General features: G+C 45.7%; 1 protein-coding gene across 4 annotated transcripts; it reads right to left on the reverse strand.

Annotated features, from left to right (window-relative positions):
• Window positions 1-348: 348 nt before the first annotated feature.
• LOC130267665 (translation initiation factor IF-2-like) lies at window positions 349-6,524 on the reverse strand. Of its 4 annotated transcripts, none has more exons than XM_056517737.1 (4): window positions 5,262-6,524; window positions 2,808-2,945; window positions 1,826-1,957; window positions 349-563 (listed from the first exon to the last, which is right to left on the reverse strand). In XM_056517737.1, exons 1-4 carry the CDS (start codon window positions 6,403-6,405, stop codon window positions 469-471), a joined length of 1,509 nt encoding a protein of 502 aa, XP_056373712.1. In that variant the 5' UTR covers window positions 6,406-6,524; the 3' UTR covers window positions 349-468. The 4 variants fall into 4 exon arrangements, 2 of the variants coding, with proteins under 2 accessions (XP_056373712.1, XP_056373711.1); XM_056517736.1 differs by having other exon boundaries at window positions 349-569; XR_008843237.1 differs by lacking the exon at window positions 5,262-6,524 and having other exon boundaries at window positions 2,808-5,186.
• Window positions 6,525-17,271: the final 10,747 nt, after the last annotated feature.

Genomic DNA, 17,271 nt, shown 5'->3' on the forward strand with positions numbered 1-17,271 from the left:
TACGGAGATACCCCATATGTGGGCGCAAAGTGCTCTGGGGGCGCACAACAAGGCTCAGAAGGGAGAGTGCACCATGTACATTTGAGGTGATTTGCACAGGGGTGGCTGATTGTTACAGCGGTTCTGACAAACGCAAAAAAAACAAAACCCCACATGTGACCCCATTTCGGAAACTTCACCCCTCACGGAATGTAATGAGGGGTGCAGTGAGAATTTACCCCCCACAGGTGTCTGACGGATCTTTGGAAGAGTGGGCTGTGCAAATTAAAAATGTTGTACAGCCCACTGTTCCAAAGATCTGACAGACTGCCCGGCACACTTACGCCTACCACATCATATGCCCTCCCCCCACCTCTCCCAATAATGACAGACAACATTATTCTTTTTACTGGGCTGGGTGGTGGTCACAGCTCAATTTATTAAATAACAGAATATTAACTCTATAACTGCTGCACTGCAGCAACCTACCTACTTCAGCCGAAGCGGTATTGCCAGCCGCCGGACTCCCGGCGGGCAAAAGTGCCTAGGGCCATCACTTCTCAATTCTCCTCTCCTCAGGCCAGCTGTGACTTGCATATAAAGAAAACTACAATCAGGACAATAGACAGAAAAACAACTGTCCAAAATAACAAAGTGCAAAAGTAAAAAGTGCCCATGAAGTAATGTATATATAAATATAAATATAAAATATTTCTTTATATATTTTTTTTTTTTTTTTTTTTTTTTTATAAACAACCATCATTCTTTGTAAAATTTTTTTTTTTTTTTTTTTTTTTTTTAAAAGGGGTAACAAAGACCATGCATCTCACAACAAAATGCACAGCCGAGAAGAATACAAAGTGACAACAACAAACGTAAAAACAGGGAGGGAGGGAGGGAAGCTGACTTCTCAGGAGCGCTGGTGAGTACGAAAAGGACTAACCAGGGGGTGGGGTGGACCTAAATATATCCTGGGCGTGCCTTAATTCCCCTCCTACTAACCCGGGAAAGCAGGGGGGAGGGGAAACTATCCTGGGCTCTGAGTTAACCCCTACCGTCCCGTGCAGTCAGGGCCACCTATCCCTAAACGGGCAGGTAACCTACAGACTGCCCGGCACACTTACGCCTACCACATCATATGCCCTCCCCCCACCTCTCCCAATAATGACAGACAACATTATTCTTTTTACTGGGCTGGGTGGTGGTCACAGCTCAATTTATTAAATAACAGAATATTAACTCTATAACTGCTGCACTGCAGCAACCTACCTACTTCAGCCGAAGCGGTATTGCCAGCCGCCGGACTCCCGGCGGGCAAAAGTGCCTAGGGCCATCACTTCTCAATTCTCCTCTCCTCAGGCCACCGAGGAGCCCGTGTACTCCTACACGGTGCTCCGACCCCCACCAAGCAAAAACAAGGCCTGCTCCAAACCATCTTGTAAGCCCGACAAAAAGATGTCCAAACCTATATCATTCAAGTGAACCCCATCAGAGATCATAAACCGTCTGTTATCACCTTCAAGCTCACGATGACGGACCACCACTCCACCCTTCTGTCGCACAAACCGGGCCATACGAGAATTCACCAAACGTCGTGAACGCTCGATGGCCTCAGCATTGCGAGCACCCTGCCAGGATACTCTAGGCACTATCTCGGACCATACTAAAACTAAATCGGGGAAAAAACCAGAAAACCGTTCAACATCGGCTTTCATTAAAGTAATCAAATCGGGAACCCGGGAATAACAGAGATCATTCCCACCCGCGTGTACCACCAAAATTACACCAGAACGGACGGTTCTAGCAATGTCCACCACTTCAGTAAGGACCCGTGTCCAACGCATACCTGGGATCCCCCTCCAGTGAGGCTCAACATTGCCGCATCCCAACGATCTCCCACCCGGCCGGCAATCAGCTCTCTGCGCGGCCCGGTGGAAATAAGAGTGGCCCAGGAAATAAACCATCGTCCTTTGCACATCTAAAAAAGGAGAAAACAAGTTATAACAACAGCTCAGGACGTACATAACGCGCATAACAACCAGAGCGCCAACGGCCAATACGCTGTATCGCATCCACTGATAAACCTGCCCTGGACGCCTCCGTAGCAGCGCCTATCCGAAAAGAGTGCGTACCAAAATCAGCAGCCGGAACACCCAAAAACCGCAAACAACCCTTGAACACAGCCTGAAATTGAAAACGCGTCAAAGGAAAACCATCAGCATGTGTAAAAAATTGGCGGCCAGGAACCCGAACAGCCAAAAACGACGACACCGCCCGCACTGGACAAACCGGACCGTCCACTGCAAGAACCCGCACCCAAGCTCCCTGACCCACCTGATCAGTTTTCGAGCGTCGAATCCGCAGTTGCAAAACCCCATTGGAACACAACACGTCATCCTGCAATAAACCACCGTCCCCGGCTTTTGAAGCCGGAACCAACTCGCCGATGCGCAGCGCAGCAAAAAACATTACACAAAAAGCGGCCGAATACAACTCGGACTCATAGGTCGAAGAACAACAACTGCGGGTAGCCGACAAAAGAGAAGCCAATAACAAAAACGAAACAGGCCTGCGAGCTTCACGCCGCACATGAGTGCGCTGCCAACCCTTCAAGGCCTGCTGAAATAAAAACCGTTTCGAAACATCTTCCCATCCCAACAACTTAAAATAAAAACTTACCCCAGCTAGCCGTCGCCGCGCTACAATTGCGGACACCTGTAAATCCCGCAACCACAACACATAATCCACCGTAACCGCTACGCGGTTGTCAACGGAGGTAGCCACCTCCCGCCCCGCCAGCAACGCACACCACTCAGCCCACGCCTTACCATGTCCCGCCCATGTAGATGCCGCCATCGACGATTCCACCAGTGGGATCAGACGTTGCTCGGCAGGGCCCAGACCAATGGGGGGCAAGGGAGCCCTTCCAATGCAGCATCCGGACACATCCTCCGAAAATCCTGAAACTGAAAACGAGAAAGGGAATCAGCAATCACGTTATCAACCCCAGCTACGTGGCGAGCTTTAAACCAAACGTTCAACTCCAAACACCGAAGAACTAAATGACGGATCAAAGACAAAACCGGAAGGGAGGAAGAGGACAAACCATTTATACAATGAACCACACTCAGATTATCTGTCCAAAAACAAACCCGCTTATTGCTAAATCGTACACCCCACAACTCCACAGCAACTATAATAGGAAACAATTCAAGCAGGGTGAGGTTCCTACACCAACCGTTAGTCTGCCAATCAGGCGGCCACAACTCCGCACACCATTCCCCTTGAAAGAAGGCACCAAAACCCACGGAGCCAGCCGCATCCGTAAACAATTGAAGCTCAACATTGGACAACTCATCCCCCAACCAACACGTGTGACCATTGTACCTTCTCAAAAATTCTCTCCACATCAAAACATCCGCGCGCATTTGCTTTGAAATGCGAATATGATGAGAAGGGCAGGAAACGCCCTTGGTGGCCAATGACAAACGCCTAGAAAAAACACGCCCCATGGGCATAACACGGCAAGCAAAAACCAAGTGTCCCAGCAAAACCTGCAATTGGCGCAGCGTCACCTTCCGTACACCACAAAAACTTTCAACCAACAAGAGCAAACTCTCCAATTTCTCTGTTGGTAGTCTAAAAACCATGGCCACAGAATCAATTTCTATGCCCAAAAACGAAATAACCGTTGAAGGGCCCTCTGTCTTCTCAGCGGACAAGGGCACCCCAAACTTCAGCATGAAAAAACGAAAAGAATCCAACAAAAAACCACACCTGGGAGACCCAGCCGGGCCAACAAACAAGAAATCATCCAAATAGTGAATAACCGAACGGCTGCCCGTCTCAAAGCGAACAACCCACTCCAAAAATGATCCAAACATTTCAAAATACCGACAAGAAATAGCACAACCCATCGGCAGGCAAACATCATAATAAAAAGCCCCATCCACCCGGCAACCCAGTAAGTGATAGCATTCCGGATGCACCGGCAACAGGCGAAAAGCCGATTCAATGTCAGACTTCGCCATCAACGCCCCCGCCCCAAAACCCCTTACCAGAGCCACAGCCCGGTCAAACGAAACATAAGAAACCGTTGCATCCTCTCTAGAAATGCCATCATTCACTGAAGAACCTTTCGGATACGAAAGGTGGTGAATCAGGCGAAACTTCCCGACCTCTTTCTTCGGGACAACCCCAAGGGGGGAAACCCGCAAATTATGAAAAGGGGGGGAACTAAAAGGTCCTTCAAAACGACCCAAAGAAACCTCCTTACCAATTTTTTCCCGCAGCACCTCAGGGTACTCCCTGGCCGATTTCAAGTTGTCAGGGTAGGAGGAAGAAACCTGACCCAAAATAAAAGGTATAAAGAAACCATAACGAAAACCCTCCAATAAAACCAAAGCGTCCTCCTTATTGGGGTACTGGTCTAACCACGGGCACATCATGTCCACGTTCACCGGGGTCCTTCCCTGCAGCAGCAGAGGGCGCCCGGCCGGTCTGCTTAGCAGCCCGCTGACACCTGACTGCGGCGTGGGACCCCCCACAGGCAGAACACTCATGCTTGTATTTACACAAGCTGAGGAAACGACAATGTCCCTCGTTAAATAACCAGCAAGCCCCGGGTCGACGCACGGCCGCCGGCCCGGTGGCCCCGGATTGACCAGCGGCTCCCTGCTGAAAGGGCTGTGCCTTCTGCGCCATCATCAAACGCAACCACACGTCGGTCGCCTTAACACCCCAACCAACATCCGGCTGCAGAGACAAGCGGCGTCGAAATTCCTCGTCATACCGCCACCACGCAGAGCCCCCATGAGCCTTATAAGCACTATACACCGAGTCCATATAAATAAAAAGCTCGGAGCATCGCTCCGGATGCTTTTCACCCATAATACACCCCAAAACTGCAAACGCTTGCAACCAATTGCCCATGGTCTTCGCCACCTTCGGCCTAGTAGGAAAAGTTTTTTCCGACTGGGGCCTACGTTCCTTGTCAATCGTATGTTGGTCCGCAGACACTAGCGACCACAAATCAACATACTGGTTGGACCAAATCTTTTCCTTCACAGCATCATCAACATAAACACCTAAAGGACTAACACCACAAAAAACAGAATCTTTATATACCCCAACCCTAACCGGGGAGGCCTTACGGGCCGCCGCCGGAACCACACGTTCCGCCGGCTTGCTATGAACAAGGCTAGACAAAACAGATTTAAGCGTAGACAACAAAGCAGCCTGACCCTCCCCCTGTCCCCATGCACCCGCAAAATCAAACTCACCGGTCGGCGCAGGAACAACAGGAGGTGGGACCGGATCCGTAGCAGGAACAGGAGCTGGATCAGCAACCGGCACAGTAGCCGGATCAGACACCGCACGGGGCCGACTGCCACCGCGGGAAGCCCGCCTCGGGGACCTTGAATGATGTCTCCGCCCCTCGCGCCTGCGAGAGCGACGCTCCCGACTCCCTGAGCGATACGAGCTGCGACCAGATGATGAAGGAGACCGCCACCGAGACGAGCGGGACCTACGGGAGCGCACACTACTCCTAGACTCCCGGCGTGAACACCTGCGGTGATGTCTACAGGACCCAACCGATCTGCTCCAACCGGAGCGGCCAGATCCCCGTGAGGACGACCGCGACCGTCTTGGACGGGAACGGCCCTCTGACCTACTAAGTACTCGGTCACGCGGTGGCTGACTGACTTGCCGCATATTATCAGTAAAAAGCAAGGGGGAACTAGCTGAGGCATCTAAAGGTGGCAGATCAACAGGTTGGGGCCCCAAATTATCACAAGCATCCTCATAAGGAGGATCAACGCTACTACACCCTAGGGCAGGTGGCTGCTGAGGATCCCCAGGCAGTACAGGAGCACCCTGGGGTCTAATGGGAACCCGGGCCGTGGCAATTGGGGTATCGGGTATTTCCTCAGCAGAGGAAGAGGCATGAGAGGGAGCAGGGGCACCAGCACCCATAACGGCTGGCAATGCAGGGGTTAACACCGGCCGGGAAACTACAGCAGGCTGCCCTGAATTACCTGAAACTGCCGGGACCTGCAGGGAAGCGCGCGAAGCAGCTGAAGAAGTCCCCACAGCTTCCTGTGAAACTTGACCCGGAAGGGGCGGAGCTACAGCCCGAGCTGCGGCCACAGCCGCACCAGGGGCCGAAACTACAGCTGAGGAGGCAATGCGGGCAGCAAAGCGCCCCCTCCTACTAGCAGACGACCTAGGGGGACTGGGGCTCAGACGCGCCGGAGGGCGCGATGCACGGGCGGTTCGTCGCCCCCGTACAGCAGGACCTGCCGGCCGAGATATACTACTAACCGCAGCAGCAGGAAGGCCTAGCCCAGCTAGTAGCTGAGATAGGGCGCCTGGATCAGCCAACACCCGCTCCCGGATAGCATTCCATACAGCCTCGTCAGCCATCTCCGGAGCAAAGCTGACTTCTCAGGAGCGCTGGTGAGTACGAAAAGGACTAACCAGGGGGTGGGGTGGACCTAAATATATCCTGGGCGTGCCTTAATTCCCCTCCTACTAACCCGGGAAAGCAGGGGGGAGGGGAAACTATCCTGGGCTCTGAGTTAACCCCTACCGTCCCGTGCAGTCAGGGCCACCTATCCCTAAACGGGCAGGTAACCTACAGACACCAGTGGGGGGTAAATGCTCACTGTACCCCTTGTTACGTTCCTCAAGGGGTCTAGTTTCCAAAATGGTATGCCATGTGGGGGTTATTTTGCTGTTCTGGCACCATTGGGGCTTCCTAAATGCGACATGCCCCCGAGCAAAATTTGCTCTCAAACAGCCAAATATGACTCCTTCTCTTCTGAGCATTGTAGTTCACCCATAGTGCACTTCAGGTCAACTTATGGGGTACCTCCATACTCAGAAGAGATGGGGTTACAATGTTTGGGGGGTATTTTCTGCTATTAACCCTTGCAAAAATGTGAAATTTGGGGGGAAACACACATTTTAGTGAAATGTTATTTTTATTTTTTTACACATGCAAAAGTCATGAAACTCCTGTGGGGTATTAAGGCTCACTTTATTCCTTGTTACGTACCTCAAGGGGTCTAGTTTCCAAAATAGTATGCCATGTGGGGGATTTTTGCTGTTCTGGCACCATAGGGGCTTCCTAAATGCAACATGCCCCCCAAAAACCATTTCAAAAAAACGTACTCTCCAAAATCCCCTTGTCGCTCCTTCGCTTCTGAGCCCTCTACTGCGCCCGCCGAACACTTTACATAGACATATGAGGTATGTGCTTACTCGAGAGAAATTGGGCTACAAATATAAGTATACATTTTCTCCTTTTTCCCCTTGTAAAAATTCAAAAATTGGGTCTACAAGAACATGCGAGTGTAAAAAATGGAGATTGTGAATTTTCTCCTTCACTTTGCTGCTATTCCTGTGAAACACCTAAAGGGTTAAAACGTGGACTGAATGTCATTTTGAATACTTTGGGGGGTGCAGTTTTTATAATGGGGTCATTTATGGGGTATTTCTAATATGAAGACCCTTCAAATCCACTTCAAACCTGAACTGGTCTATGAAAAATTGTGAGTTTGGAAATTTTGGGAAAAATTGGAAAATTGCTGCTGAACTTTGAAGCCCTCTGGTGTCTTCCAAAAGTAAAAACTTGTCACTTTTATGATGCAAACATAAAGTAGACATATTGTATATGTGAATAAAATAAAATTATTTGGAATATCCATTTTCCTTACAAGCAGAGAGCTTCAAAGTTAGAAAAATGCAAAATTTTAAAATTTTTCATAAAATTTTGGGATTTTTCACCAAGAAAGGATGCAAGTTACCACAAAATTTTACCACTATGTTAAAGTAGAATATGTCACGAAAAAACTATCTCGGAATCAGAATGATAAGTAAAAGCATTCCAGAGTTATTAATGTTTAAAGTGACAGTGGTCAGATGTGCAAAAAATGGCCGGGTCCTGAGGTGTAAAATGGCCTGGTCCTTAAGGGGTTAAAGGGGTATTCCAGGGGGAAAAACTTTTTTTTATATATCAACTGGCTTCAGAAAGTTAAACAGATTTGTAAATGACTTCTATTAAAAAACTTAATCCTTCCAATAATTACCAGCTGCTGAAGTTGAGTTGTTATTTTCTGTCTGGTAACAGTGCTCTCTGCTGACATCTCTGCTTGTCTCAGGAACTGCACAGAGTAGAAGAGGTTTGCTATGGGGATTTGCTTCTACTCTGCACAGTTCCCGAGACAGGTGTCATCAGAGAGCACTTAAAGAGAAAAGAACAACTCAACTTCAGCAGCTCATAAGGACTGAAAGGATTAAGATTTTTTAATAGAAGTAATTTACAAATCTGTTTAACTTTCTGGAGCCAGTTGATATATATAAAAAAGTTTTTTCCTGGAATACCCCTTTAAATCTGATTGTTTTCTGTGTATACAGCTCTTATGCAGGCCTATATGTCGCTTTGGTTACAGACTACAAACAAACCCTGTGTAGTCTGATCCTGAAGTCATGAGTTACTCTCTTCCTTCTTCCGGTGATTTTGGCAGGATCGGAAGACCATCTAAGGTGGCCTCCCATTACCCCCTCAACTGCAGAAGTTGAGAAAGAGAAGGACGGATCATACTGGATTTAAAGGGGTACTCCCGTGGGAAACTTTTTTTTCTTTTTAAATCAACTGGTGCCAGAAAGTTAAACAGATTTGTAAATAATTTCTATTAAAAAATCTTAATCCTTACAGTACTTTTTAGGGGCTGTATACTAAAGAGAAATCCAAAAAAGAAATGCATTTCCTCTGATGTCATGACCCCAGTGCTCTCTGCTGACCTCTGCTGTCTATTTTAGGAACTGTCCAGAGAAGGAAAAAATCCACAAAGCAAACATATGCTGCTCTGGACAGTTCCTAAAATGGACAGCAGAGGTCAGCAGAGAGCACTGTGGACAAGACATCAGAGGAAATGCATTTCTTTTTTGGATCTCTCTTTAGTATACAGCCCCTAAAAAGTACTGGAAGGATTAAGATTTTTTTTATAGAAGTGATTTACAAATCTGTTTAACTTTCTGGCACCAGTTGATTTAAAAAGAAAAAAAAGTTTTCCACAGGAGTACCCCTTTAAACTGCGCTGTCCTAAGGGCCCTACAGAATCTCTACCCGGAAATTCAATTGGCAGCAGGTGCTGGCAGAACAAGCCAGCGCTAGGACCGCCCCAAACATGGGCCATCCTCCTTTACGGAAATGCAGTACAGACAGAATTCCACCAAAAGAAGGGAAATGTTAATTTATTTTGGTGGAGTGGGGAAACTGGAATAAGAAACAAATAGCTGTTTTGTTTTATAAATAGCGCCACTCGTGTATGCAGGTTATGTCTGGTATTGCATCTGAGCAATGTTTACCCAATGTCTCCAAAGGGCTAACAAAACTACAAAACTACAACTCCCAACATACCCGGACAGCCTTTGGCTGGAAGCACATTGGTTAAGAAATACTGGTCTAGACTGATTCTGCAGTCACATGTTACTCCATCTTCCTCAGACTACACAGGGTTTGTTCATAGTCTGTAGCTATGGAGACCTATAGACAAGCTGGAGATGAATCTGGCAGCAGGTTACTGCCCCCCTCCTTTTACCCATTCAGAAAGCATGCACAGTCAGCCGAGCTGAGCATGCATGCATATGGAAGTATCAGGAAAGAAAGCTTTAGGCCAAACAAAGGTTAGACTGACAGCTATTTAAAGGAGTACTCCGGTGGAAAACTTTTTATTTTCATTTTTATCAACTGGTGCCAGAAAGTTAAACAGATTTGAAAATTACTTCTATTAAAAAAAAAAATTGTAATCCTTCCAGTACTTATTAGCTGCTGAATACAATTATTTTCTTTTTGGAACATAGTGCTCTCTGCTGACATCGTGACCACAGTGCTCTCTGCTGACACCTCTGTCCATTTTAGGAACTGTCCAAAGTAGGAGAAAATCCCCATAGAAAACATATGCTGCTCTGGACAGTTCCTAAAATGGACAGAGGTGTCAGCAGAGAGCACTGTGCTCTGTGATGTCAGCAGAGAGCTCTGTGTTCCAAAAAGAAAATAATTTCCTCTGTAGTATTCAGCAGCTAATAAGGACTGGAAGGATTAAGATTCTTTAATAGAAGTCATTTACAAATCTGTTTAACTTTCTGGCACCAGTTGGTTTAAAAAAAAAAAAAAAAAAAAAGTTTTCCACCGGAGTACCCCTTTAACCTGTATGGCCAGCCTAAAGGACCTTGAGGGTGCGTTCACACGCTCTTTGTTTTTTGCGTATTTGAAAGGGTGCAGGCTCTTCTTGGCTATCCGCAGCAGATTTTCCACGGAGAAGTTTACGCTGCGGAAAATCTGCCGCAAGCCCCATTGAAGTCAGTTGGGACTGCTGCGGATTTTCCGCAGCGTAAATTCCGCCGCAGACAATCTGCTATGGACAGCCGAGAAGAGCCCGCTCCCCTTTCAAATACGCAGCGGAAAACCCGCAAAAACAAAGAGCGTGTGAACGCACCCTGAGGGAGAACAGGCTCCCTTTGTTTGTAGTCCCCATGGATGTTAGGGTAAAGAGTTTTGTGTATGAAGCTCCTAGGCAGGTCAATATGTCTCCATGACTACAGACTACAAACAAAGCCTTGTGTAGTCTGATCCTCCCTTTATGTATGACTCCTTTTCTATTGTGAGTTAGTAAGAAGCAGAGAAAGATGGAGTCGCATGTGACTGCATAATAAGTATAGACCGGTGCTGCCCAACCAATGTGCCTCCACCTGTTTAAAAACTACAACTCCCAGCATGCCCGGACAGCCGGAGGCTGTCCGGGCATGCTGGGAGCTGTAGTTTTGCAACAGGAAGGAAATCATAGCCATGATTGGTCCTATTTGCCCTTTGGAGACATTGGTTAAACTAGCTGCAATACCAGACATAACCAGCATACAAGAGTGGCGCTGTTTAAAAAGAACAAAGCAGCCATGTGCTCCTAATCCAGTACGGCCCCTTTAAATCAGCGGCGGCTGGAAGCGAGGTTATTGTGTAAATCCATAGGACAAATTGCGCTTCGCCACTGAACTCCGCAGTCATCAGTGATGGTGTACAGGTAATCATCGAATCTCACGTTCTGAAGAGGAAACCCATTTACATATACTGGGGGAGGGGGAGCCTAATAGCAAGTCCGCGTTTAATGATGGGGATGCGCTCCTGTGAACGGCGCTAATGACGGTATTTAGCAGAGGTGTCTTCTCACCGTAACGGCGCATCCACAATGACTCATTAGGAGCTATTGGAGATGTCACTTATGTACGGAACACTTCATGTCGCTTGTTGATAAATGTAAAGTCTATAATGGGAATCTGCATGAGCTGTTATTATAATTCAACTCCCAGCATGCCCTGGCAGAGAATAGCGCCTTAAAACCCCACTTTGCTGGTAGAATTGTGTCTTGGGTCAGTAGAGGCTTTGGGCTTCAACAAAGTTCTGGCCCTAAAGGGGTACTCCGGTGGGAAAAAAAATAAAAAATTAAATCAACTGGTGCCAGAAAGTTAAACAGATTTGTAAATTACTTCTGTTAACATTTTTTTTATCCTTCCAGTACTTTTTAGCAGCTGTATGCTACAGAGGAGATTCTTTTCTTTTTGAATGTCTTTTTTGCCTTGTCCACAGTGCTCTCTGCTGACACCTGATGCCCGTATCAGGAACTGTCCAGAGCAGGGGAAAATCCCCATAGCAAACATATCCTGCTCTGGATAGTTCCCGACACGGACAGAGATGTCAGCAGAGAGCACTGTGGACAAGACAAAAAAGAAATTCTAAAAGCAAAGATTTTCCTCTGTAGTATACAGCTGCTAGAAAGTACTGGAAGGATAAAGATTTTTTTTTATAGAAGTAATTTACAAATCAGTTTAACTTTTTGGCACCAGTTCATAAAAAAAAAAAATGATTTTCCACCAGAGTACACCTTTAAGTCTGATTGTTGGGTGTCTGGTCTATAGTCTGAATTATATGGCTTGGACTGAGTTCTGAACTGGGGTCTGCATTTTAAGGCTTGGGCTGAGTTCTGGTCTGGGGTCTGAATTATACGGCTTGGACTGAGTTCTGGTCTGGGGTCTAAATTATACAGCTTGGACTGAGTTCTGGTCTGGGGTCTGAATTATACAGCTTGGACTGAGTTCTGGTCTGGGGTCTAAATTATACAGCTTGGACTGAGTTCTGGTCTGGGGTCTAAATTATACAGCTCGGACTGAGTTCTGGTCTGGGGTCTGAATTATACAGCTTGGGCTGAGTTCTGGTCTGGGGTCTGAATTATACAGCTTGGACTGAGTTCTGGTCTGGGGTCTGAATTATACTGCTTGGGCTGAGCTTTGTTCTGAAGTCTGAATTACAGCTTGGACTGAGCTCTGGTCGGGACATATTTTTGGGGTCTCCTCTAGGGTCTGAATTATACAGCTTGGATGGAGTTCTAGTCTGAGTTTTGATTGTTGGGGTCTGTTCTAGGGTCTGAAATTTACAGCCTTGATACAGTTCTGGTCTGAGGTCAGATTTTTGGGGTGTAGTCTGGGGTCTGAATTATAGGGCTTAGACTGATTTCGGGTCTGGGGTCTCAACTATAAGACTTGGACTGAGTTCTGGTCTGGGGTCTAATTGTTGGGAGTCTTCATTATATAGCTTGGACTGAGTACTGGTCTGGGGTCTAAACTAAAAGGTTCTAGTCTGGCGTCTGATGTATAAGGCTTGGAATGAGCTTTAGTCTTGTGTCTGAATTGTACAGATTGGACTGATTTCTTGTCTGGGGTCTAATTGTTGGGAGTCTTCATTATATAGCTTGGACTGAGATCTGGTCTGGGTTCTGATTTTTGAGGCCTTCTCTAGAGTCTGAATTATACAGCTTGGATCGATTTTTGGTCTGAGGCTTGATTGTTATGGTCTTCGCTAAGGTCTGAATTGAACAACTTGGATGTAATTGTGTTCTGGGGTCTGATTGGTGGCCAGGCAACCATCGCACAGGAAAACACTTCATGACGCTCTACACCCAATTCATTGTGGACCTGAGGAAGGCGCGTGTAAGCGCCGAAACGCGTTGTCCAGTAACTTTCATTCTAATAAACCATCCTGTGCACTTGTGGCATTCTGAATTTTCTCTTTGCAAGCCTATTACCATTTTTCTTCCTGTTTATCCTGAGTCTGATTGTTGGGATCTGCTCTAGGGTCTGAATTATATGGCTTGGTCTTAGTTCTGGTCTGGGGTCTGAATTAGATGTTTGGATTGAGCTGTGGTCTGGGGTCTGATTGTTGGGGTCTGCTCATGGGTCAAAATTATATGGCTTGGTCTTAGTTCTGGTCTGGGGTCTGAATTAGATGTTTGGATTGAGCTGTGGTCTGATTGTTGGGGTCTGCTCATGGGTCTAAATTATATGGCTTGGACAGAGTTCTGTTCTGAAGTCTGATTGTTGGGGTGTAGTCTAGTGTCTTATTTATACGTCTTGGACTGAGTTCTGGTTTGGGGTCTAATCATTGGGGTTTGCTCTGGGGTCTGAATAATATGGCTTGAGCTGAGTATTGGTCTGGGGTCTAAACTAAAAGGTTCTAGTCTAAGGTCTGATGTATAAGGCTTTTTAATGAGCTTTAGTCTTGCGTCTGAATTGTACAGGTTGGACTGATTTCTGGTCTGGAGTCTAATAGTTGGAGTCTGCTCTAGAATCTGACTTATACAGCTTGGACAGAGTTCTGGTCTGAGGTCTAAATTATACAGCTTCAACTGAGTTCTGGTTTGGGGTTTGATTGCTGGCGTCTGATCTATATTCTGAATTATTAGGCTTGGACTAAGTTCTGGTCTGGGTTTGGAATTATAAGGCTTGAACTGAGCTCATTTTTGAGATCTGCTGGATGGAGTTCTGGCTTGAGCTCTGATTGTTGGGGTCTGCTCTAGGGTTTGAACTATACTGCATGGATAGAGTTCTGGCTGGAATGAGATTTTTGGTGTCTGGTCCATATTCTGAATTATACGTCTGGGACTAAGTTCTGGTCTGGGGTGTGAATTATAAGACCTGATCTGAGTTCTGGTCTGGGGTCTGAATTATATGGCTTGGTCGAAATGGTTCGAGCTGGCACAGGCCTCTACGTGGATAAATGGGCTCTCTGCATTGTGGCTCATATTGAACCTGCGTTAAAAAATAGATTTGGATTGTACTACACTCCGACCCGCTTACAGACTATACAGTCATGGCTGTAAATGTTGCCCCCCCTGAAATTTTTCTAGAAAATGAAGTATTTCTCACAGAAAAGGATTGCAGTAACACATGTTTTGCTATACACATGTTTATTCCCTTTGTGTGTATTGGAACTAAACCAAAAAAAGGGAGGAAAAACAGCAAATTGGACATAATGTCCCACCAAACTCCAAAAATGGTCTGGACAAAATTATTGGCACCCTTTCAAAATTGGGAATAAATAAGATTGTTTCAAGCATGGGATGTTCCTTTAAACTCATCTGGGGGCAAGTAACAGGTGTGGGCAATATAAAAATCACACCAGAAAGCAGATAACAAGGAGAGAAGTTCACATAGTCTTTGCATTGTGTATCTGTGTTTCACACTAAGCATGAACAACAGACTTGAGAACCAAAATTGTGGAAAAATATCAACAATCTCAAGGTTACAAGTCCATCTCCAGAGATCTAGATTTGCCTTTGTCCACAGTGCGCAACATTATCAAGAAGTTTGCAACCCATGGCACTGTAGCTAATATCCCTGGGCGTGGACGGGAGAGAAAATTTTTTGAAAGGTGTCAACGCAGGATAGTCCGGATGGTGGATAAGCAGCCCCAAACAAGTTCCAAAGATATTCAAGCTGTCCTGCAGGCTAAGGGAGCATCAGTGTCTGCGCGAACTATCCTTCAACATTTAAATGAAATGAAACGCTATGGCAGGAGACCCAGGAGAACCCCACTATGGAGGACACTCAGGAGGACCCCACTATGGAGGAGACCCAGGAGGACCCCACTATGGAGGAGACCCAGGAGGACCCCACTATGGAGGAGACCCAGGAGGACTCCACTGCTGACGCAGAGACATAAAAAGCAAGACTACATTTTGCCGAATTGAACTTGAGTAAGCCATAAATCCTTCTGGGAAAACATATTGTGGACAGATGAGAACAAGATAGAGCTTTTTGGTAAAGCACATCATTCTACTGTTTACCGACAATGGAATGAGGCCTACAAAGAAAAGAACACAGTACCTACAGTGAAATATGGGGGAGGGTCAATGATGTTTTGGGTTGTCTTGCTGCCTCTGGCACTGGGGGCCTTGAATGTGTACAAGGCATCATGAAATCTAAGGATTACCAATGGATTTTGGGTCGCACTGTACAGCCCAGTGTCAGAAAGCTGGGTTTGCGTCTGAGATCTTGGGTCTTCCAGCAGGACAATGACCCCAAACATACGTCAAAAAGCCCCCAGAAATGGATGGCAACAAAGCGCTGGAGAATTCTGAAGTGGCAGCAATGAGTCCAGATCTAAATCCCATTGATCACCTGTGGAGAGATCTTTAAATTGCTGTCTGCTCCAATAAGGGAGACCTGGAGCAGATTGCAAAGAAGAGTGGTCCAACATTCCGGCTGAGAGGTGTAAGAAGCTTATTGATGGTTATAGGAAGCCACTGATTTCAGTTATTTTTTTCCAAAGGGTGTTCAACCAAATATTAAGTTAAGGGTGCCAATAATTTTGTCCAGCACATTTATGGAGCTTGGTGACATTATGTCCAATTTGCTTTTTTTCCTCCCTTTTTTGGTTTAGTTCCAATACACACAAAGGGAAGAAACATGTGTATAGCAAAACATGTGTTACTGCAATCCTATTCTGTGAGAAATACTTCATTTTCTAGAAAAATTTCAGGGGTGCCAACATTTACGTCCATGACTGTATCTCATCTATCTATCATCTATCTATCTCATATCTATCTATCTAGAATAGGTTGGCCAGCACCTACTGATCCCAAACTACTGCATGGACCTGGCATACAGGTGCACGCTGCTAGGCTGAATATACATAAACAGGAGAATACAGCAGCACACTGCTAGCACAAAGAAACAGATAAAACATGAAATGCTATATTGCTACAATGCAAAAAATTGAGGTGCTTTGCTCACCATTTGGCAGCCAAATAGTTTGGACCATCCCACCACGATAAGGTGACCTCATTGGGATGGACCCTACACTGTGAATGTGCCTCTGTGCAATCAGTTAACAGGCTTGTAACAGGCTTTTGCATTGTAGCAATATAGCAATTCATGTTTTATCTGTATATTTGTGCTAGCAGAGTGCTGCTGTATTCCCCTGTTTATGTATATTCAGCCTGGCAGCGTGCACCTCTATGCCAGGTCCATGCAGTAGTATGGTATCAGTATGTGCTGGCCAACTTATCCTTGTTTGTGTTATACATGTGGGGGAGTGGCCTTCTCCATGTTGGCTCCTGCACACCACCCATCTTTATAAGGTACTGGATGTTCCAGACCTGTTAACTGATTGCACAGAGGCACATTCACAATGAGGTCACCTTATCGCGGTGGGGTGGTCCAAACTATTTGGCTGCCAAATGGTAAGCAAAGCACCTCAATTTTTTCATTTTTTGCATTGTAGCTGTATGGCATTTCATGTTTTTTCTGTATCTTTGTGCTAGCAGTGTGCTGCTCTATTCTCCAGTTTATGTATCTATCTATCTATCTATCTATCTATCAATCAATCTCATATCTATCTATCTATCTATCTCATATATATCTATCTATCTATCTCATATCTATCTCATATCTATCTATCTATCTCATATCTATCTCATATCTATCTATCTTATCTCATATCTATCTATCTCATATTTATCTATCTATCTCATATCTATCTATCTTTCTATCTATCTATCTCATATCTATATATCTCATATCTATCTATCTATCTATCTATCTCATATCTATATATCTATCTATCTATCTCATATTTATCTATCTATCTCATATTTATCTATCTATCTCATATCTATCTATCTATCTATCTCATATCTATATATCTCTCTATCTATTTATCTATCTCATATCTTTCTATCTATCTATCTATCTATCTATCTATCTATCTATCTATCTATCTATCTATCTACAGCAACAGAAGAATGCAGTAGCACACTGCCAGCACAAGGATATAGGTGAAACATGAACATGCAGAGAAAACATGGAGAGCTATACAGCTATGGTGTAATAGATGCAAATGTGAAACTATGAAATAGTGAGGCACTTAGCTCGCAAATTTGTCTCCGCTGGCGGTCA

Source organism: Hyla sarda, chromosome 4, assembly GCF_029499605.1.
Source record: "Hyla sarda isolate aHylSar1 chromosome 4, aHylSar1.hap1, whole genome shotgun sequence".
Lineage (NCBI taxonomy): Eukaryota > Metazoa > Chordata > Amphibia > Anura > Hylidae > Hyla > Hyla sarda.